The sequence below is a fragment of the Lepidochelys kempii genome, chromosome 6 (assembly GCF_965140265.1).
Source record: "Lepidochelys kempii isolate rLepKem1 chromosome 6, rLepKem1.hap2, whole genome shotgun sequence".
Lineage (NCBI taxonomy): Eukaryota > Metazoa > Chordata > Testudines > Cheloniidae > Lepidochelys > Lepidochelys kempii.
In genome coordinates, this window is record NC_133261.1 from 70,663,206 (window position 1) to 70,686,712 (window position 23,507).

Consider the following 23,507-nt stretch of genomic DNA (forward strand, 5'->3'; position numbering starts at 1 on the left):
AATGATGGAAATAACCCCAAGAAAGAAGGCTTGGTGGACAGAGAGCCTGTAAGGTGGTCAAAAATACATGATATCATAAGACCTTCTGAAGAGTTGTAGTGAGTTGCAGTATGTGAATAACTCCACTTTGTGACAGTTCTGGTTCTATATTTTCACAGGTGAAATTACTATTTTAATGAAAACTATTTTTCCATGACTGTAGAATTACTCCTTTTTTTTTTTTTTTTTTTTTTTTTTTGTTACTAGGATGAAATAAGCTCTGATCTGGAAAAGCACACCACACTTCTGGGACAGGGGACTATACCAGTTAAATCACTTCCTGTTGGACAGAAAGTAGACAAGGCTATTCCTTTAGGAGAGGTAATCCACTAATATTTTTGTGTGTATTTTAATACTCTTGAGATAAAGGTTCCAACATTTAGAAGTAAGCATTTTTGAAGTTTGGGACTAAAAGCCTGTGTTGCCATAACTGAAGACTTAATTAACTCTTGACAGCTACCAAGGTTTGCTGTCATTTTTAAAATTAACATCTCAAGAAGACAGCATTTCTTGGAATTATGTCAGAGTTAATCACTGCAGACTGTTCAACACAGTCTTTCTCAGAAGTGCTATTTTCAGGGCTGATTCCTGCAAAATAAGCGTCAAAGCCCATCAGCTTGCAGAAGGAAGGGAAAAATTAAATAGATTGTGAAAGAGAGGAAGGAAAAGCCAAAAGTTCACAAGAGGAATAATGCTTGCAATCTTCCCCTGTCCTCCAGCTTTATATTACTCTAGTGTAACAGCTTTTAAGAAAAGTCTATTTGCACTAAAACAGTCACAGGGAAAAAATCAGGTGTGCTGTGTATTTGCTTTTGTTGGTGGAAGTGCTTATCTTGCATAATATTTGATGATAATGGTGAAGGCATTCTCCATGCCCTGTTAGTAGGCTCACCTGTGAAACTACCTTTTGGTTCAGGGATTTATTGTGTTTTTCCAGGGACAACGTTTGGATCTGAGTGTAAAGGCTGAAAAGAGGTGAGTTAGAGCCTTGTATGTTTGTTGCAGATCCTATGATGAGGAAATATTTTACATTCATGGTAAATGATCTGGGTGACTGTGTTAACTGCTCCTGAAGTACATTCATTTTACTAGAGACTTTCTTGGGTTGAATGAAAAAATGAAATCTTGTTGGATATTTTTCTTCTGCTAACCAAATTCTATTTTGATTTTCACTGTGAAATTATTCTTTGTTGCACTGGTCTCAGGATAAGGCCTGAAATCTGAACAAATTTTTCATAAATTCCTTGAGATTAGGTCTCAGAAATGAGCAGCTAAATGTGCAAACATAAAGTGGCTGTTTTGTATTTTAACTACTGCTAATGTACCCAAAATGTGCTGGGAGCTGTATAGACAAAGAGGAAGAGACAGCCCCTGGCACAAAGAGCTTTACAATCTTAAAATAAAAAAAAAAAAGTTGAGGAAAGGATTAGTGCATAGAATCAAAACAGATCAGGATAAGGGTTAGTTATATTCATGTTTTGTTAGTTCTATTATATTTTTTTTAAATTATAAGTTATCCCTAATTGCCTCTTAACATAACCTTATTTGTTTCTGATCCAGCCCTCATCTACAAACCCACAGTAAGATGTTTTCTTCTCTTAAACCAACTAAAATCCTATTAAAACTATCATCTGAATCCTGACACCTTCCTTCACTGTACTTCTCACAGTGAACCCAGCCTTTCAACCTGCATCCTCCCTCTGAGACTCTACCCCTCTGCTAAAGACATAGATTCATAGATATTTAGGTCAGAAGGGATCATTATGATCATCTAGTCTGACCTCCTGCACAACGCAGGCCACAGAATTTCACCCACCACTCCTGCAAAAAACCTCACACCTATATCTGTGCTATTGAAGTCCTCAAATTGTAGTTTAAAGACTTCAAGGAGCAGAGAATCCTCCAGCAAGTGACCCGTGCCCCATGCAACAGAGGAAGGCGACATCCCCAACCCCTGCCCAGTTATCTGTTTCTTTAAACCAATCATAACTTTAATTTTATTTGTATGAAACTATTAAATCCTGGTCTTTGGACACTGTAGGATTGAATTTACTACAAACCAAAATAGTAAGGATGAGTGAAGTTCACTTTTAACCAAAAAATGCTCTTCTGTTTTTTTTAACTGAATAATGGTTGTCATGTTTCGTGTTTGATACAGTGATTTGACTGTGAGCCTAGAATATTTGCTTAAAGAAGATTATCACGCACCCTTTTTCAAGGGGTTTCAACCCTTTAGATTTATGAAAACTCCTAATTTCTTTTTAACCCATTTCTGTAATCAGCACTTGGGATCTTGATGTACGCCTTGGTTTTGACCTCTGTGAAGAAGAGAGAGAATTTTTGGACAAGAGGAAGAAAATAGTTTCTCAGGCACTAGTGAAGACACTTAAGTTAAGAGAAGCCCCTGGGAAAGATGAGGTATGAAGCACAGTGTTTAGAGATGGCTGTAGAGCCACTATGACTGGTAATCATTTAAACATTTAGGGCTCTTTGCAGGTAAACAACAGGACTTCCCTCCATTCACGGAACATTCACAGCATAGCCCATGGTGAGTTTCTCTTTAGAAACCTAGAATTTTGAGTGCTAGATTTTGGTATCTTTTTCAGACTTTTTTGGTTTTTTGTAGGTGTTCCTTTTATGGAACAAAAAGTAATTTTAACAAAAACCCAACAATTTTTCCAAGAAGGTTGATGAAAATTTCTGGGGTTTGAGGTTCCAGAATTTCTTTGGATTCTCTCCTCTAGAGCTACTGCATCATGTGCTGTCAGGATAGTTCTGAGATGTTAAAAGAAAGCCAGCCTTTGGACCCAGCAAAGCTCATGGTTGTAACCTGACCCCCATTTTGAGAGACTTCGGACTGTAGGAAAGGGCAGAAGGAATGTCAGTGTGACCAGTGCCTGGTACAATAGTCCTGATCTCTGCTTGGGGTCTTAGGTACTAGTGCTACAGAAATGTTTGATGTATTTTTTGCTTATAACAGTGTCGGTTTCATGTGCTATCGCAAGGCGTGTGATTAAATGACTAGCATTTGGGAAACATAATATACATCACACCTCTTTTCAGCAAATGGACGACTCTCTAGACAATATAACGATCTTTATAATACATGATCTATATCACTAAAATATCAGGCGTGATTAACTTTATACTGGAATTTAATCAGCATATTAACAGGAATATAACTATTCCTGTGTTTTAGGGGTCTCATCCTTACATAGTAGAGAGTAAATAAATATAAAATTAAACAGCAGATCAAAAATTAACTAGGAATGTGTCCTTCCCTGGTTTCTCGCCTCTCTGCAGGTCCCAGTGGTTGCAGTTTTGGGATCTGGTGGTGGGACTAGAGCACTGACGTCATTCTATGGCAGCCTGTCAGGGCTTCAGCAGCTCAGCCTTTTGGACAGCACAACGTATCTGTGTGGAATTTCAGGTTCTACTTGGTGCGTAATATGCAATGATGGTCCCTGAAACTTCTAGCTGGATAGGGTTTGTGTAGCTCCAAGGGAGATGCTAGATTTAATGCACATAATCTTTAAAAAATAGTAGATCCAGTATATTGTGATAGTCTATCGGACGTTGACAGTCCTTATGTTCTGGGTGGTTAAAAAGAGAGTTTCATTACTATTTTTAATACCTACAGCAGTGGGTCTTGTAGAAGCTATATAATTGCATTACAGAAAGATAACACTTTGGGGGAGATTTTCAAAAGCACAAAGAGGAAGTAGATGCTCCCATTGAGGTTTTGTGAGGGTTGGATGCTTAACTCCCATCTGTAGCTTTAAAATTCACCCCCTTTGTGGAAAAGTTATGGAAAATAACTTAATGTAAATAAATATGTACTGCTCCTCATCTAAAACTCTAGCTTATACTTTGCGTAGTGGGGTTTGCAAAGCCAGATTCTCTGCTGTGCAGAGGAGGAAGCCAGTTACCCTGGTTCTGTTTGGAACCCCATACCTAGCTCTCAGGGCTGTTGTGAGGATGAGTTAGCTCATGTTTGTAAACTAATCAGCATTAGCTAATCTGCTCTCCAGAACAACCCTGAGTGGTAGGTGAGCTGAGAGAGTGATAACAATGCGGTTGGTCTCAGGTTCCCCAGCGTATTTTAGAACTTAAAACTCCATCTCATAATGCTTGTTATCTTTAGTATTTAATCTTCTAGGTTGTCAGAGTTCTACAGTTCTCAGTTCAACACTGCAATAGTAACAATACTTAGCTGGAATCTGATGTTTAATATCATTCACTGATCTTGATCTAAATGTTTTTCAGGTGTTTGTCTGAACTGTATCAAGACACAGACTGGTCCTGTAAGGACCTCCAAGGTGCAATCAGCAATGCCAGGGATAATGTATCTAGTAGCAAAGCAGGGGCATTTTCCTCAGAACGACTGAAATATTACTTCCAGCAGCTGAACTCAATGGAGAATGATGGACGGAAAGTCTCTTTCACAGATTTGTGGGGCCTTATTATAGAGTATTTTCTACATCGGAAGGTAAAGAATTCTAGACTCTGAAGTGTATTGCTGTTTGCCTTCAAATTAGGAGCTCAACATATCCACCTTTTTGTGCTCTGGAAAATGATTTCTCTTTGTGTATGCTTAAATTGTATAGAATTGTTCTGGGGATTAGAGGAGTCTTGGGAGAAACATGGGAGTTTTTTGCCTGAGTTTTCCTATCTATAAAATGGGGATAATGATATTTACCTAATGTATAAAGCACTTTGAGATCTATAGATGAAAAATGCTATGTAAGAGCTAGGTTGAGGGGAGATATGATTGCTCTTTATAAATATATCAGAGGGATAAATACTGGAGAGGGAGAGGAATTATTTAAGCTCAGTACCAATGTGGACACAAGAACAAATGGATATAAACTGGCCACCAGGAAATTTAGGCTAGAAATTAGACGAAGGTTTCTAACCATCAGAGGAGTGAAGTTTTGGAATACCCTTCCAAGGGAAGCAGTGGGGGCAAAAGATCTATCTGGCTTTAAGATTAAACTCGATAAGTATATGGAGGAGATGGTATGATGGGATAACATGGTTTTGGTAATTAAATATTCATGGTAAATAGGCCCAATGGCCTGTGATGGGATATTAGATGGGGCGGGATCCGAGTTACCCAGGAAAGAATTTTCTGTAGTATCTGGCTGATGAATCTTGCCCATATGCTCAGGGTTTAGCTGATCGCCATATTTGGGGTCGGGAAGGAATTTTCCTCCACGGCAGATTGGAAGAGGCCCTGGAGGTTTTTTGCCTTCCTCTGTTGCATGGGGCACGGGTCACTTGCTGGAAGATTCTCTGCTCCTTGAAGTCTTAAAACTATGATTTGAGGACTTCAATAGCACAGATATAGGTGTGAGGTTTTTTGCAGGAGTGGTGAGTGAAATTCTGTGGCCTGCGTTGTGCAGGAGGTCAGACTAGATGATCATAATGATCCCTTCTGACCTAAATATCTATGGATCTATTAATCTATTTATTTGAAATTACTTTAAAAGCCATTCATTTGACAGCCATTTGGAATGATAAGGCTCAGAAAATATGGTGACATATGTCTAGCAATATGGTTTTTCAAAAACAGAATGTAAAGTGATACAGTTAGGTGAAATCACAAATTGGAATCTGATTAAAACAGCAATTAACTAGTGAAGAATGCCTGTAAAATTCAAAATATCTAGGCCATATAACTATTCTAGTAAAATGAGCCCTACACTGGGGAGAGAGGAGCTTCAGAGCCTGTGATACGGTTATAGTTGAGATTGGAAAGTGAGAGAGCTCCAGAATACTGGAGTGTGGGGTTAGATGGATCTAGCATAGCACCAAAAATGTTAAGCTTTTTTTTCTTTCCCTGTTATAACCAGGAAGACTTGTCTAAGCTGTCTGACCAGCAGGAAGCAGTGAAGAGGGCACAGAACCCCTATCCCATCTATGCAGCAATCAATGTGAGGCCCAATATTAGCGATGATGACTTTGCAGGTATAAATGAGACAGGTTTATTTTTCTATTTTAAAATCTGTAAATACCCCCCCTCCCCGCCCCGAGACTTAATTCCCTTTGCATCTCCACCTTTCCCCATTGGATAATGAGCATGAGACATGAGGTGCTGATTAGCCAGTATTTGGGAGCCCAAAGCTAATATGTCAAATTGGACACTGCTTGGCAAAGTTCACCTTCACCTATGTTCTCCTCATAGCTATATCACTGAAGATCTACTGAGGAAATTCGGCACCAAAAAAAAAAAAATTATGTGCACAATATTTTAAAATTCTGCAAATTTTATTTGTCAAATAAATGTGGCTCCAGCATGGCAGTGGGGAGTTCAGGCCACTGGCTGCATTGAGGTGGGAGATCATCCTGAAGACCCCAGGTCCCCAGTACAGGGACTCAGCAATGAGGCTGCACCTGACCCTGACACAGTGCAAGAGCTGGGCCTGCCCCAGAAACACCCCGGGGCCCTGCCCCTCTGTGCCCACCAGGTCTGGGTAGGCAGGCTCAGCCCAGCAGGATCCAAGTGTGGAGGGGCTTAGTGTGGGGGGATCCAGGTATGGGGTGAGAGGTTTCTCTATGGGGCAGTCTGGGCGTGGGCAACTCAGTGGGAGATCTGGATGCACAGGGGCTCGTTGGGGGGTTCCGGGTGCAGGGGCAATGGGACTTGGCAGGGGATCCAGGTGGTGATGGTTAGGCTCAGCAGGGGGAGGGGGGCTCTGGATGTGGGGGTATGGGGGCTCAGTGGGGGGGTTCGGGTGCTGGGGGACTGGGGCTTGACGGGGTGGGTGTCCAGGTGCAGCTGGTTGGGGCTCAGTCGGGTAGGGGTCTGGGTGTAGGGGGCTTGTCAGAGGGGTCCAGGTGTAGGAGGTAGGCCTTGTCAGGGTGAGGGTTTGATCAGCCTGCTTAATGGGGGAGCCCCAGCTGCTGCCGAGGGGATGCGGCATGTCGGGCTACAGCTTCCCCCCCATGATTCCCCTATCCCCTTTTCTTCTCCATCCCCCCTCCCCTCACTCCCACATTCCCTTCCGCCTGCCCTATTCCATCCCCTTCCTTCCCCACTGCCCCTTCTCTCATTTCCCCCACCCCCTTACCCAGCCCCACCGCGAGCACTCATTGTTGCACAGAAAACAGGAAGGCTCCCAGCACACAGAAGGGGAGCACGACTGGTACTCGGACCCAGGAGGCTGCGTACAGCTGCGGAGTCAGTGGCGCCTGAGCGCAGCCTCCGAGCTGAGCAGCTTTGCATTTGCAGAAATGAGGGGGAGGCACTGGCACGACCCTGTGTGCTTCCCTCCTCCCAACCGCCATGCCTCTAGGGCCGGCTCTAGGCACCAGCAAAGTAAGCACGTGCTTGGGGGTGGCACAATTCCAGGGGTGGCATTCCAGCCACCCTTTCATTATTTTTTTTCTTCGGGTGGCACAAAAACCTAGAGCCGGCCCTGCATACCTTGCCTCTGTTTGGGGGGGCAGCATGGGATAAAGCACAAAAGTGCTTGTTCGAAACTTGAACACGTGGGCTATGAAGGCTGGTATTGGCTGAGTGGGGAGGCAGGCATCATCTTGATACTGTATGAGAGTTGACAGGAAGTAGGCAGGTATGTTGAGAAGGGCCTTGAGTTCGAAGATGAGTCGTTTATGTGAATGGGGTTGAGAGATGCAAAGAGAGGAGTGACATGGTCAAAGCAATGGGCTAGGGAAATGATCTTTGCAGCAGCATTCTGAATTGACATGAATGGAGCAAGATGGGATTTGTGAAGGCCAGAGGAAAGGATGATGTGGTATTTGAGATGTAGGGTGATGAGCACCTGGAGGAGAGTTTTAGTTGACGGTGGATAGGAAAGGCTGTGTTGTAGAGATGTTATGCAGAAAGAATTGACAAGAGTTAAACACAGTCTAGCCGTGGGAATCTAGAGAGAGCAATATTTCTGCAATGAGCAATACTCATTGCACTGTTCTGAGCTATCTTGACAAGATTGCTCCTGTAAACTTACTTGTTTTACTTGGGAAATAATGTGGCCAAGTGGATGTCTTGACTGGGACTCAAGAAACCTGGGCTCTTTTCCCATGTCCACCACTAGCTTGCTGGGTGACTTTGGGCAGGCACCTCACCTCTTTATGCTTTGGTTTCCTCAGATGTAAACAACAAGCTCTACTGATGACAGGTGTTGAAGAGCCAGGTATATTTGTTAATGTTAATAATGGGTTAAATGAAGGATTTTAGTGATGAAATAGCAATGAGGGTTGGGTAACTGGCCCAAATAGATCTCAGAAGGGGTAAGCTTTGGAAATATAAATGTGTATTTATGGTTTGAACTCTGTCATAGGTGTCATTTTCAATAATATTTTAGGCAGATACCACTGTTAAGTTCCGGTATGGCTTAATAACGCTCCGTGCTATTGTTTTTAAATGGCCATATATTATTTCACAACTTAATGACACCAAAAAGAAATATTTAAAAATTGCTGCTCAGAAAAATGAATCTCAAAAATATGGAATTGCTGGTGAGCTTCAACTAATGTTTTCATCGTTGAACAATGTAACACAGTGGGAGTAGCATATCGCTGGCTCACCATGTTGTAAGGTTTCTGTCATGGACCAAATTGGGAGATAATTGATTGGGACTGGGTGGTTAACCAGTTAACAAGGGGATTCAGAATGTTAGCTGGGAACTGTTAAATGGGAGACAGGAGGGGAAGGCTGGAAGGATGGGCAAAGAAGCTCAGGATCTGAGAGGTGAGACTTCTTCCCCCTTCACTTTCATTTCCTGTGCCACAGGGGTGCTTTGAAGCTGTCCCTTATGGTGATGGGACATGAAGCTGTCTAAGATGTTGTAAATAAAGTACACTGTGGTGAACTTACGTAAGTGTGTGTGAGGGCTGCTTGCAAAGAGAAATCCAGGGTGAGGGAGCCCATTCTGTGACAAACATCTAGACAGTCAAGTTGCTCTCATTGTCATAATTGTGAGAGAGAGTGAGAAATTCTCAGTTGTGGTATAGCTAAGGAGCTCTCATCCGAGAGGGTTACCTCTCCCCAGTTCTAGATGTTAAATCCTTTTTCTCTTCCCCTCCATACCCAAATGCGTGCGAAACCTGAATAGCTGAGCTTGGTGCAGGGACGATTCTTGGAGGAAGTGGAGGTGCTCTTTGGTGGCTACTGCAGTCCTGAGACAGCAATTGTTCCTGCTGCTTTTGTGTCCCTACTCTGCAAGGGACAATGGCTGGTGGATCTGTATGCTAGTGGTTTAATTAGTCTCCAAACCTTGCTGCACAGGGAGTTCCTACAGAGCCTGTCTGGAAGATCCAACTATCTGTTCCCCCAAGACAGCCACACTAGTTCTACTATATATGGGGTTTTACGGGGGAAGGAATTGCTGATAGGTGATGCTGGAAGAAGCAGAGACTCTTCTTTAACCACTCCTATAAGAACAGGCTAATGAGACTGTACACTTCAGAGTATTCCTGAGATAACTGTTGATCTGCTGTCTTTCTCTCAGAGTGGTGTGAGTTCACTCCCTATGAGGTTGGATTTCGCAAGTATGGAGCCTTTGTCCGAACAGAAGACTTTGACAGTGAGTTCTTCATGGGGCGGCTGATCCGGAAACGTCCTGAGCCCAGGATCTGCTATCTGCAGGGTATATGCTAATGCTGCTGGTTTTGAAGGGGAAATAGGAAAGCTTCATCTAGTGTCAGAACCTGCTCATGCCTCAGTTTCCTCCTTGCTCAGTTAAACAAACCACCATAACTGGTGCTCTTAAGTACTCACCCCTTCTTGGGATCTGACTTATTTATATAAAATAACAGTTTAACTCAAAAGTAGAATCTCTCAGCCTTTTCCTCAAGGCTTAGTAGTCCATTATGCCCCAAGGGGTTCCCAATACTCTTGTTGGGATATTGCTCGTGATAAGGGTTGCAAACTTTCTAATTGCACAAAACTCAACACCCCTGCCCTGCCCCCACTCGCTCCATCCCTTTCCCTCCGTTGTTTGCTCCCCCCTACTCTCTCTCTCACTCTCACCAGACTGGGGTTGGGTGTTGGGGTATGGGAGGGGGGTATGCGCTGAAGGTTGCAAATGGATGCAACATCAGAGACAGAATTTGCATTTTGCATCTCTGCTATTCTTTTCTCTCCCCTTTTATGTGTGTTTGTCTTGTTTTGTTTTTAGCATACAGGACTGAACTTCAGTAACAGCTCCAGCCTATCTCAATTAACAACTTCTCTTTTCCCCAAAAGGGACAGTTATTACTATGTTTGACAGTCTTTTAAGATATTAAGAAAGGGGTTTCCTTATAAAATCTCTCTATACCTAAAGGAAAAGGGGATAAGAGTGATGGTTAAAATAAAAGCTTTAGTTAATACTTTACATTTCAAATGCTTTACCTGTTTTTCCTTCTTTTCTATATCTTTAATAAAAGGTTGAAAGGCTGTTTCATGGTGTGTTTTCCATGGTGCTAAGCAGGCTGAGGTCTCTCTATACCAGACTCTGAACCTTGTTTAAAACTCTTTATTGTTGGACAGTTTCAGGGATATGTTAACACCTTTGACTCTTTGGGCCCATACATTCCATCAAAATTAACACAATATATCGCAGATCTCTCTTCTGGGAGTACCCCAGACTGGGCCTGTCTGTAGAGATGTCTCCTTTAGGTCTTCCCTAGTCTTCCTCTCTCTGACAGAGTAGGCTCCCTCGTACAGGATGCCCTGGCCCTGGGCTACCATTACCTGATGCCTGCTCACATGACCCAACCACTGCCTGAAGCCCAAACCCATCACTTGGGAAAGGGATTATTAGGCATAGGGCTCAACTCCTCTTACAGGGCCAGCCCACTTGGTAACAGGCAGTGACCTGATGGTAGAGCCTCTATTGACTGCACTGGGTTTAAGAAGCCTACGAGGGTGTTAAATCCTTCTTTTATTTCTGTTTCCACTACCCCTTCCTCTGCCTATAGGAATGTGGGGAAGTGCCTTTGCCGCAAGTCTGGATGATGTCTGTCTGAAGGTGGTTGGTTCAGGACTGGGCTTTCTAGATTCTCTGAAAGATGTAATCAGAGTCATAGGTAAGAGTGTTCCGTACCCTGTAAAATAGTCAGTTTTTGTTTAAAAACTGGGTTTTCTAGAGGTTTCTTTTCAGAACGATCACACAACACATTAATGGAAGTCCAAAATTTAAGAAGTCCTGTGGAATTTCCAAGCACAGACAAGGCTCAGCTGGGCTGGATAGTTAACAGTTTCTCTAAAGCTGTATTCCACTCCCCTCTGTCATGTAGTTTCTCTCAACAATATGGCCTATATTTACACAGTAAATTAAATAATAATGGTCACCATTAACTTGTCCCTCTCACCTCCCATCCCCCACCATTCCTGGTTCCCATGACTACGATATTTTGCAACATCCCTGGGCGGTAGGAAAGTGTTGTTACTCCTGTTTTACAGATAGGGAACTGTGGCACAGAAGTGCAGAGAGGTTAAGTGACTTGTCCAAGGTCATATAGGAAGCTGATGGAAGATCTGGGAATTGAACCCATGTCTCTTGAGTCCCAGTCCTGTGTCCAAACTACAAAGAAGGAAGATCCAGTGGTTAGTGTGTTAACTGGGGACTTGAGACCTGAGTTCAATTCCCTTCTTGGCTGTAGATTTTCTCTGTAATGTTGGGCAGGTCACTCTGGGCTTCAGTTCTACATCTATGTAAGGGAGATAATAGCTCTTCCCAACCTCAAAGGGGTGCTGTGAGGATAAATACATTAAAGACTCTGAAGAGCGTAGGTATTATGGTGATGGAGAGAGGTCTATAAGTACCTTCAATAGGTAGGTAGAAAGACCATCCTTCCTCTCGGTCGGCATTTGTCATACCACAGTGTTAGGTTTCACTACACTATTTCCCATTTGTAACTATAAGAAATACTGTAGTGAATGTTCAGGATTTCTACTAACTGTTGTCCACGTATGAGAGCATATCCATGATGTCATATGGTGACAGTTTTCATTGGCAACAGTTTGGAATGGTTACATGACTCATGAGTGAGATTTGAAAGACACCCTAAATGGTGAAACTTCAGTATAGACTCAGTTAATTTGGACCTCAATCTAATACATTTTACAGTGCCCACATATGTGGGGGAAAAAAAACAGTCGTATGACAATAGATTGAACTTTCATTTGTGAATAGATTAGTATCTTGAAATGCTAGGCTTGAATGAGCATGCTTTTAAATATATTCTGATCTTTATCATGGCTTCTGTTATAGATGATTGCCAAAGATTCCATTTTCGGGACCCCACTCGATTAAAGACTCGTCTGGTTATACCAGGGGGACCCTTATTACAAATTTGCCAGGATTTCTTCAAGTCCCGTGTCACCTCTGGGGAAACCTTCAACTTCATGCAAGGCTTGTACCTTCACAGGGATTATGTCCACAACAGGAATTTTTTAGCCTGGAAAGGTAGCCATTTTGAAATCACTCTGTTTCGGATATTCTGTTAATATTTTAAAATTATGTATAACGTTAGCATTTTGGGCCAAATTCTTTGCTAGCGTAAGTTTGGAACAGCTCCATTGAAATCAGTGGAGTGCTGCCAATTTACACCAGCAGCAGAGAATTTGATACAATTGGAGAACTTGTTGGCTATGAAATAATATCACCCAGCTGGTGGTACAGACCTGTTTTCTACTTTGCTTCTGGAATATCCAGAGTGGAGGTCTGATTTTGGTGTGGGAGTATAGAACATGTAATAGAGGTTTCTCCTTTAAGTCTCAGTGGTTGCTTCATTTCCAAAGTTTTCCCCATCTTTTTGGCAACTAAGGTGATTTTTGTGTGTGTGTGTGGGGTGTCTGTTAGGTACACACCTGGATGCCTTTCCCAACCAGCTGACTCCCATGGAAGACAGCCTGTACTTGGTGGATGGTGGTTTTTCTATCAACTCTCCCTTTCCCTTGGTGCTCCAGCCAGAGAGAGATGTAGATGTCATCCTGTCATTTAACTATTCTTGGGATGCTCCATTTGAGGTGAGCAGCATTAGACTGGGAAAGAAGCATGGAAACATACATTTTTCATGATAACATGGATCAGTCCAAGATGTTTGAACAGAGAGTCTCCTGAAGTAGGACACATTGTAATAAATCTAAGGCCACTCAAGACTTCAGTTGTCAGACCATGCAATTCACTGTTAACTTCATGTCACAACATGAACTTCATACGTGGAACTTCATGGGACAGTGGTGGTAAAATGCCAGTCTTTCTGCTTAAAAAGCATAGGCCCCTATCACTTTACCTAAAGGTGAATCTCTGTTAGCAGTCTAAGACTTGTGGCACACCATTGCACATTCTTATTCCATCTAGCAGAAGGCATTGTTAGGTGGGAAGATGAAGGTGGCAGTGATTTTTTTTTGTGCTAAGTGTGCTATTTGTGCTGTATACAAATGTATGTTCACAAAATATTACATGCAGATAGTCAAATTCAATATGTATAATCTTGAAAGTATTCGATTTTAATTTGTAGTGTATTTTAAGGGATATAATTTATTTCCAAGTATTTTTATTTTTATTGATTTTAATATTTTCTGTAGCACCATCAAGTCTAGTTGCTGTTCAAAATATGTCTACAGAAACAGATCCATCAGATTCAGTAATAAAATCCTAATATTAGACAAACCTTATTATATAGTCAACACCTCCTTATTTTATTGCCAGAAAAAGGTGACAGCAACACAGTGTATTACTTGTCTATGAGACCATCATAGGATATACTGTTAACGTTTCTTCGTTGTAATTGTTGATTTTTAATTATGAAAACATTTTATTTGTTTTTAGCAAAGTGAGAAATCTGAGTCCAATTTTTCCAAGCTTAACTATAGGTTTGGCTATGTAAAATGATAGTGACTGACTAATTTTTCTGTTTGAAATATATTACAAAAGTAGTTTTTTAAAAATTTGCTGAACGTAATAATATTTAGGTTGTCTACACATTTACAGCAGTTTAAAAATATTTTCTGATTTTTCACAATACCCCTGTGAGGTAAAAAGAAAAGGAGCACTTGTGGCACCTTAGAGACTAACCAATTTATTTGAGCATAAGCTTTCGTGAGCTACAGCTCGCTTCATCGGATGCATACTGTGGAAACTGCAGAAGACATTATATACACAGAGACCATGAAACAATACCTCCTCCCACCCCGCTCTCTTGCTGGTAATAGCTTATCTAAAGTGATCACTCTCCTTACAATGTGTATGGTAATCAAGGTGGGCCATTTCCAGCACAAATCCAGGTTTTCTTTCCCTCCGCCCCCCCCCCCCCACAAACTCTCTCTCCTGCTGGTAATAGCTTATCCAAAGTGACCACTCTCCTTACAATGTGCACGATAATCAAGGTGGGCCATTTCCAGCACAAATCCAGGTCTTCTACCCCCCTCCCCCTCCCCACACACAAACTATACTCTCAGCCCAGCAGAAGCAGCTGTCCTCTCTCGGGGCCTCTCCTTCTGCCCCTCCACCCCCATGAACATGATACAGTTCTGTGGTGACCTAGAATCCTATTTTTGACGTCTCTGACTCAAGGAATATTTCCAAAATACCTCTGAACAACATATTAATCCACAGAGGCCTCCCTACCAACATTACAAAAAGAAGGATTCTAGGTGGACTCCTCCTGAAGGTCGAAACAGCAGACTGGACTTCTACATAGAGTGCTTCCGCCGACGTGCACGGGCTGAAATTGTGGAAAAGCAGCATCACTTGCCCCATAACCTCAGCCGTGCAGAACACAATGCCATCCACAGCCTCAGAAACAACTCTGACATCATAATCAAAAAGGCTGACAAAGGAGGTGCTGTTGTCATCATGAATAGGTTGGAATATGAACAAGAGGCTGCTCGGCAGCTCTCCAACACCACTTTCTACAAGCCATTACCCTATGATCCCACTGAGAGTTACCAAAAGCAACTATAGCATTTGCTCAAGAAACTTCCTGAAAAAGCACAAGATCAAATCCGCACAGACACACCCCTGGAACCCCGACCTGGGATATTCTATCTACTACCCAAGATCCATAAACCTGGAAATCCTGGGCACCCATCATCTCAGGCATTGGCACCCTGACAGCAGGATTGTCTGGCTATGTAGACTCCCTCCTCAGGCCCTACGCTACCAGCACTCCCAGCTACCTTCGAGACACCACTGACTTCCTGAGGAAACTTCAATCCATCGGTGATCTTCCTGATAACACCATGCTGGCCACTATGGATGTAGAAGCCCTCTACACCAACATTCCACACAAAGATGGACTACAAGCCATCAAGAACACTATCCCCGATAATGTCACGGCTAACCTGGTGGCTGAACTTTGTGACTTTGTCCTTACCCATAACTATTTTACATTTGGGGACAATGTATACCTTCAGATCAGCGGCACTGCTATGGGTACCCGCATGGCCCCACAGTATGCCAACATTTTTATGGCTGATTTAGAACAACGCTTCCTCGGCTCTCGTCCCCTAACGCCCCTACTCTACTTGCGCTGTATTGATGACATCTTTATCATCTGGACCCCTGGAAAAGAATCCCTTGAGGAATTCCACCATGATTTCAACAATTTCCATCCCACCATCAACCTCAGCCTGGTCCAGTCCACACAAGAGATCCACTTCCTGGACACTACAGTGCTCATAAACAATGGTCACATAAACACCACCCTATACCGGAAACTTACTGACTGCTGTTCCTACCTACATGCCTCCAGCTTTCACCCTGACCACACCACACGATCCATCGTCTACAGCCAAGCTCTGCGATACAACCGCATTTGCTCCAACCCCTCAGACAGAGACAAACACCTACAAGATCTCTATCAAGCATTCTTACAACTACAATACCCACCTGCGGAAGTGAAGAAACAGATTGATAGAGCCAGAAGAGTTCCCAGAAGTCACCTACTACAGGACAGGCCTAACAAAGAAAATAACAGAACGCCACTAGCCGTCACCTTCAGCCCCCAACTAAAACCCCTCCAACGCATTATTAAGGATCTACAACCTATCCTGAAGGATGACCCAACACTCCACAGATCTTGGGAGACAGGCCAGTCCTTGCCTACAGACAGCCCCCCAACCTGAAGCAAATACTCACCAACAACCACATACCACACAACAGAACCACTAACCCAGGAACCTATCCTTGCAACAAAGCCCGTTGCCAACTGTGCCCACATATCTATTCAGGGGACACCATCACAGGGCCTAATAACATCAGCCACACTATCAGAGCCTCGTTCACCTGCACATCCACCAATGTGATATATGCCATTCTGTGCCAGCGATGCCCCTCTGCCATGTACATTGGGCAAACTGGCCGGTCTCTACATAAAAGAATAAATGGACACAAATCAGATGTCAAGAATTATAACATTCATAAATCAGTCGGAGAACACTTCAGTCTCTCTGGTCATGCAATTACAGACATGAAGGTCGCTATCTTACAACAAAAAAAACTTCAAATCCAGACTCCAGCGAGAAACTGCTGAATTGGAGTTCATTTGCAAATTGGATACTATTAATTTAGGCTTAAATAGAGACTGGGAGTGGCTAAGTCATTATGCAAGGTAGCCTATTTCCCCTTGTTTTTTCCTACCCCCCCACCCCCCCAGACGTTCTGGTTAAACTTGGATTTATGCTGGAAATGGTCCACCTTGATTATCATACACATTGTAAGGAGACTGGTCAGTTTGGATGAGCTATTACCAGCAAGAGAGTGAGTTTGTGTGTATGTGGGGGGTGGGGGGGGGGTGAGAAGACCTGGATTTGTGCTGGAAATGGCCCACCTTGATTATCGTGCACATTGTGGGGAGAGTGGTCGCTTTAGATAAGCTATTACCAGCAGGAGAGTGGGGTGGGAGGAGGTATTGTTTCATGGTCTCTGTGTATATAATGTCTTCTGCAGTTTCCACAGTATGCATCCGATGAAGTGAGCTGTAGCTCACGAAAGCTTATGCTCAAATAAATTGGTTAGTCTCTAAGGTGCCACAAGTACTCCTTTTCTTTTTGCGAATACAGACTAACACGGCTGTTACTCTGAAACCTGTGAGGTAACTTATCCCCATTTTACAGATGAGGAAACCGAGGCAGAGAGGTTAAATGACTTGCTCAAGGTCAGAGAGGAAGCTAATGGAAAAGTTCCCAGACTTGTGATTTAGAACATGCTGCCTTTACTTTATAAAATATTTGCTACATAACATACATTAATTATGAACATTGAATAGTTTATAGTAGTGCCATAAATGTAATCGTTAAAAGGAAAATATTCTCTATTTTTCTGTTTTCACTGGGTAAAACAGGACCGAACGTTTGACTTTTGTTCTGTGACCACAGGTTTTACAGTTGACTCAGAAATACTGTGAAGAACAGGAAATCCCCTTTCCACAAATCATCTTGAGTGAGGAAGATGAGAAGAAGCCAAAAGAATGTTACATGTTTGTGGATGATGAGAACCCAAAAGCTCCCATCGTGCTTCACTTCCCACTGGTGAATGATACGTTCCGAAAATACAAAGCACCAGGTAAGGGAATGTGCGTTAAGATCCTATGATTAAGGTATTCAGGTCTGATTAGCCAGATAGAATGCGGGACTGGCTGAACTTTCCTAACCATAAAATGTATGCAGTTATAGCTGTGCTGATCCTAGGATATGAGAGAAACAAGGTGGGTGAGGTAATATCTTTTATTGGACCCATTTCTGTTGGTGAGAGGCAAGCTTTTGAGTTTATCACAGAGCTCTTCCTCAGGTCTGGGACCTGACCTGAAGAATAAAGGATAAAAAATATGACCAATAAGAGATACTACCTCACCCACCTTGTTTCTCTAACCATAAAATATCACAGCTTTCCCTCACCTAGTTTCCCTGTAAGCTATTGAGCTCTATTACTTTTTTTACAGAAAGCGCAACAGAAGTGTTTCATTTTGGTGAGGGCAGTAACAGGGCTGTCCCAAAAGCTATTTAAAGTGTAGGGGAATCTAAATCGACAATTGATTTGCTCCTTTATGAACCCCTTCCTTACCAAGTAGTTCTGCCATATATAATGGCTAGATGTAGATGTGAACTAATATTTCTGAGGGTTTATCCTGAGGATGTGATGGTCACTGTATTTGCATTATAAAGAGGTCTGAAATCAGTCAGTCAGCATTGCCTCAAGTGTTATGATTTATGAATTCCCAACCATTTTTCCACCTCAGAACCTGAAACACCTTTTTACTCATAGAACCCCATTTTAAAATCAAGTTTAGTTACAATAGAAGGTGTGGGGGCCTTTTCTATATTATGGTAACATGTTAAAGCCCAAGTGGCCCTGTCTACATTAGGATGTTAAAAACACATTTTAAAAACACACCTGTTATCCTAATGTGGGCGGCCCCTTCCAGGAAGAATTAACTTTGTTACCTTGGAGTCAGGTTAGTATTTCTCACCTCAGAATTATAGCTTAATCCTGTAGTGTGCCATGCTGTGATCTATTGCAACGAAACAATTTTTTTCTCTTTAATCTGTGTTTTTGGAGGGTGGTGGAAGTATGAAGTGGAGACGGTATTTTGGCTCAAAGTTTGAAAGCTAAAGTATTGTGACCCTGCTCTGTGGTGCTGAAATCTCTTCTCATGCAATTTCTGACCAGGAGAGTGACCAAAAGTCAACAACACCTGCTTAGTTGATCTGTGACCTTCATTGATGATTCAATTAAAGGATTCTAGTAAGACTTTCACAGTTTATTTTTCTCTGGTTGTAGGAGTAGAACGTGAGTCAGAAGACGAGAAATCCTTTGGTGACTTTGTCATTGATGGAAAAGACTCTCCTTACCGCACGCTAAATTTCAGCTTTGAGCCCTATGACTTTGATAGGCTGGTGGAAGTGAACTGCTACAATGTTCTGAACAACAAGGACATACTCCTAAAGGCCCTAAATTTGGCTCTGAGCAGGAGGAAGCTGAAGAAGGGCAATGGGCAATGAGAACCTTCTTGGCATAGGACATGGATGGACTGCAATGCACCAAAGGCATATGGTTCAAGTAGTACTCCTGGGGGAATTCTGTACCACTGTGCATGCATAATTAATAAGCCACACATTTTTAATTTTTTTGCCCAGAAAAAAGCTTCTGCCAGAAAGTTGCTGCAGTTCTGCCTTTTGCTCACCAAGAGTGCTGTGGTGATAGGACACAGCAGCAGCTCCCGGTCACCTAGGAAAGAGAGAGCGCCTGCAGAACCTTCTTCACAGCACCTGTTGGGCCAGGTCAGGAAACAGGGCTATGGGGAGATAGACAGCGTGGGGCTGCTAGGGGTCAGACAGGGGCTTGTAAGGGCTAGTGGGGAAGGACAGACTGGGGCAGAGGGTGAATGGGCGTACAGGCGCAGGGCCACAGTGGGGAGGGAGGTGGCTCAGTTTGGGGGTACAGACACACTTGGGAATGGGGGAAGGGTTGCCAGAGTTCCTTTTAAAATCTGCTACTGTAATACTTCAAGTGTTGATTTTGACCAATAAAACCCTAGATGGCTTAGTCCTAGCAACTTCAAGATGGTCTCTCTCCTTGTGTGATACCAGACCAAGAGCTCTAACTCCTTTCTAATGTAATTGGGAAGGCACTGGGAGTTCTCAGGAAAGGATCTTTGACTATGGAAATTACTTCCTTCTGCTGCTGCAACTTGGCTCACCAGAGGCTGGAATTGGTGATCTTCAGATACTGCAAGAACTCATCTGTTTGTTTTCCTCAGACTTTTCCTGGGGAGGAGGAAGGGAGGCTATTTTTCTATGAATGTGGGTAGATTTAGGGAGGTCTATTTTGTTTTAAGATATTTGGGTCAAGGCCTTGTTTAGGGTTTTATTTTGTTAGTGTGTGCATTAGAGGAATAGTGTAATGCAGCTAGTGCTTGAGATAGGTGCAACGACTAAATGTGAACAAATAAAATGAATGTGAAGTGGTGCTGTTATATTGTGGGGTGGAATTACCTCACTTTACAGAGAGGGTTTTTAAGAATAGGAAACTAATCTTCAGGGCACATCCAATCAAAACTAAGTTTTTGGGGAATAACAACTATTCACATGTATGGTATTTACTTTGAACTGAATGTATTGATTGTGTATTTGAACTGTCATGACAGAAGTTTGATGTCCCCGTTCAAAGCAGACCCTAGCGTAGTAGTAAATTTTCAAGAATGGTTTGCTACTTCATTTCTATAAAGAAAAGGATATTTTCCATATTTCCTTTTTAATTAAACAAAAAGAATTTTGCTAACATGCTGCTTTTTAGGCCACAAGGCTAAAGTGGAGGGTTTTTCCTTTATTGATTGATGCTTGTTCAACTTAAGGATAGTTCGTTCTCCTCCAGTTTAAGTGCCTTCTGGTCAAAGGTAAGTAGTAACAGTAAATAGAATAAGACCTAGCTCTTTTCGTCCGTAGATCTCAAAGCCCTTTACGAAGAAGGGTCGTATCATTATCCCCATTTTACAGATAGGGAAATGGAGGCACAAAGGAGAAGTGACTTGCCCAAAATCATCCAGAAGGCCAGTAACAGAATGAAGAGTAGAAGCCGGGTCTTCTGAGTCTCAGTCCAGTGCTCTATCCACTAGGGAATGCTGCTCAAATATAATATAATTATAAAAATATAATCAATCTTCACTCCTGGGGTCTTGCTTTTTATAATTCAGTGAACTAAATAATTGCAGTTCTGAGCTGTTAAATTTCCTTCGTACCAGGCTACATCCTCGCCTCAGCTGGAGAAAAGGACATAAGAGTTATGATGAGAATCACCAATTCAGTGCTACCTGTTTTCATTATTTTCAATGCAGACTGGCTGTTTTCTTTGCAGGATTGGGAAGTCTGTCACCTTTTTTATCACCAGTAACTTCAGAAGATTAATTTTATTATTGTTTTCTACATACGTTTATAAATATTCTTGACTGGGCTCTGAGACAGCCTTACATCCAGGTTAGGCCTTGTGATGTTTGGCACAGGGGAGGCAGGATACTTCCCTCTCCAAACTGGACTTTTCTTCTTTTGTGAATGTTAAATAAACCAGTGTCTGTTTCTTGCAGTTTTCCCTTTCTCCCAGCAGGTGCTCAGGTACCATGGTGAGGGGGATATATATATAACCCTAGACTGATGTAAATGGGAATGCAACGAGTACTCTCCTCAAAGCTAGGTCTCCCCAGGCTTCCTAAAACTTCACACACCCACTTTCTGCTCCTTAAGCTCTCCCAGAGCAGCAGGGCTTCATGTCTGAAGTAAGGGTCCTTTATGCTCCCGTTGATCAGTAAATTAGCGCACAAGCACTTCATGGAGGACTCCACTTCATCACATTTTTGTAGGAAGATAAATTCCTTCTCTGCAGACCCACAATGCAACATACACTGATATGCTGTCTTGTCTCTTTAAAAGGCTTTCTATTCTACAGGAAGAGCGACCCTGGAACTTGGTTATTCAGTAGAATTCACTCTGCAGGGCAGGAGAGATTTTAAAGGGCTAGCTGTACTGTGTACAATTTTCGATCTTTGTAGGTTGTCTCTGGGGGACGAGAAATCAGTGATGCAGTGTCTGGGTATGTTCTAAGTGTAACTTTTACTTACACCAGCATCTCAGTTCCAGCAGGTGAAATCAGTCACAAAGAGCATTCAAGCAATCTCTTCTCTCAGGAATCCCAGCTCAGTTCCCAGAGAGCAATTATGCTAGAAGAATTGACTATACAGAAAGGAAGAGAGCGAACGCTGCTGCTCACACGGCTCCCTCTACCCAGAACCTTGCATAACCCAGACTAAATGTACAGCCAATACCAAATATTTGCTCACATGCTAAGTAAGAGAACCTGAAAGACTCTAATAGTGTCACCTGATGACACCCCCCCCCCCATAACCATAACAAACCTGCAGTCCTTGATGGTTCTCACTATCCCTAAAAGATTACTTTATTTTAGTAAGGCTTCTGATGTAGTCCCACATGACATCCTTGTAAGAAAAACTAGGAAAATGTGGTTTAGATGAAATTACTATAATGTGGGTGCACAACTGGTTGAAAGAGTATACTTAAAGAGTAGCTATCAATGGTTTGCTCTCAAACTGGGAGGGTGTATCTAGAAGGGTCCCGCGGGGTCAGTCCTGGGTCCATCACTAATAAATATTTTCATTAATGACTTGAATAATGGAGTGGAGAGTATGCTTATAAAATTTGCAGATGACACCAAGCCAGAAGAGGTAGCAAGCACTTTGGAGGGGACAGCATTAGAAGTCGTCAGGACCATGGCAATTTGGAGAATTGGTCTGAATTCAACATGCTGAAATTCAATGGAGCCAAGTGCAAATTACTATACTTAGGAAGGAAAAAGCAAATGAACAGCTACAAAGTGGGGAATAACTGGCTAGGTAATAGCATTGCTGAAAAGGATCTGGGTGTTATAGTGGATCACAAATTTGAATGTGAGTCAACAATGTGATGCAGCTGCAAAAAAGGCTAATATCATTCTTGGGTGTGTTAACAGGAGTATTGTATAGGAGATATTGAAGATAATCATCCTGCTATACTCAGAACTGGTGAGGCCTCAGCTGGAGTACAGTGTCTGATTCTGGGCTCCACACTTTAGGAAAGATGGGGACAAATTAGAGACACTCAAGAGGAGAGCACCAAAAATGATGAAAGGGTTAAAAAACCTGGGCCTGTTTAGTCTTGAGAAAAGAAGACGGGGGGGACCTGATAAATCTTAAATATGTGACGGGCTGTTATAAAGAGGACAGGGATCAATTGTTCTCCATGCCCACTGAAGGTAGGACAAGAAGCAATGGCTTAATCTGCAGCAAGAGAGATTTCGGGTAGATATTAAGCAAAACTTTTTAACTGGAAGGGTAGTTAAGCTCTGGAACAGGCTTCCAATGGAGGTTGTGAAATCCACATCACTGGTGATATTTAAAAACAAGTTGGACAAACACCTGTCAGGGATGGTCTGGGTCTGGGTCCCTTCCTGCTCTGCATTTCTATGATTCTGTAAAGGCCAATACGCTGCAGTTATCTTATGTCTGCGTCTGTATGTTACAAACAGCTAGTTTGGGCATCCTGATTTGCCTTTCCTTATATTGCTCCCAGGAATTTGAGGAAGGGATGTTATAAAACACTGCTGTTCAATGTTAGATACTGGCAAAATGCCGATAGCACTCAGGCTGCCTTAGGAAGTAGAAATTGCAGTACTAGATCTGTATCCTGGTAAATCCCATAGGCAGAGATCTGTTTACTCTATGATCCTAAAGCTGCAGAACTTGCTGTGGAATCTCCACGTGACAGTTTGGATATCAGCATTGTTACCTCTCTCCCCTCATTCATTCTGGAGACTAATTCAGCTACTGTGCTTATTGCATGATCGCCCATTCCTCGATGAAAACAAGACCTCAGAAAAAGCAGCACTGGTTGGCATTCATAAGGCAGGGGAACTGTCACCCCATATTAATATTCTCACTTATGCATATAGGAAGTGACACAGAGGTGG

At 42.5% G+C, this 23,507-nt stretch overlaps 1 protein-coding gene across 1 annotated transcript in view; it reads left to right on the forward strand.

Moving 5' to 3' along the window:
• LOC140913863 (cytosolic phospholipase A2 zeta-like) overlaps positions 1 to 19,370 on the forward strand; it is a 42,933-nt gene extending 23,563 nt beyond the window's left edge. The window contains exons 9-20 of the mRNA XM_073350674.1: positions 247 to 360; positions 977 to 1,014; positions 2,322 to 2,457; positions 3,343 to 3,479; positions 4,306 to 4,528; positions 5,895 to 6,009; positions 9,516 to 9,653; positions 10,969 to 11,076; positions 12,264 to 12,458; positions 12,855 to 13,021; positions 17,375 to 17,561; positions 18,777 to 19,370. Of these exons, the coding sequence (XP_073206775.1) occupies positions 247 to 360; positions 977 to 1,014; positions 2,322 to 2,457; positions 3,343 to 3,479; positions 4,306 to 4,528; positions 5,895 to 6,009; positions 9,516 to 9,653; positions 10,969 to 11,076; positions 12,264 to 12,458; positions 12,855 to 13,021; positions 17,375 to 17,561; positions 18,777 to 18,997 (1,779 nt within the window). The 3' untranslated portion in view covers positions 18,998 to 19,370. The remainder of the gene's footprint in view (positions 1 to 246; positions 361 to 976; positions 1,015 to 2,321; positions 2,458 to 3,342; positions 3,480 to 4,305; positions 4,529 to 5,894; positions 6,010 to 9,515; positions 9,654 to 10,968; positions 11,077 to 12,263; positions 12,459 to 12,854; positions 13,022 to 17,374; positions 17,562 to 18,776) is intronic.
• Positions 19,371 to 23,507: the final 4,137 nt, after the last annotated feature.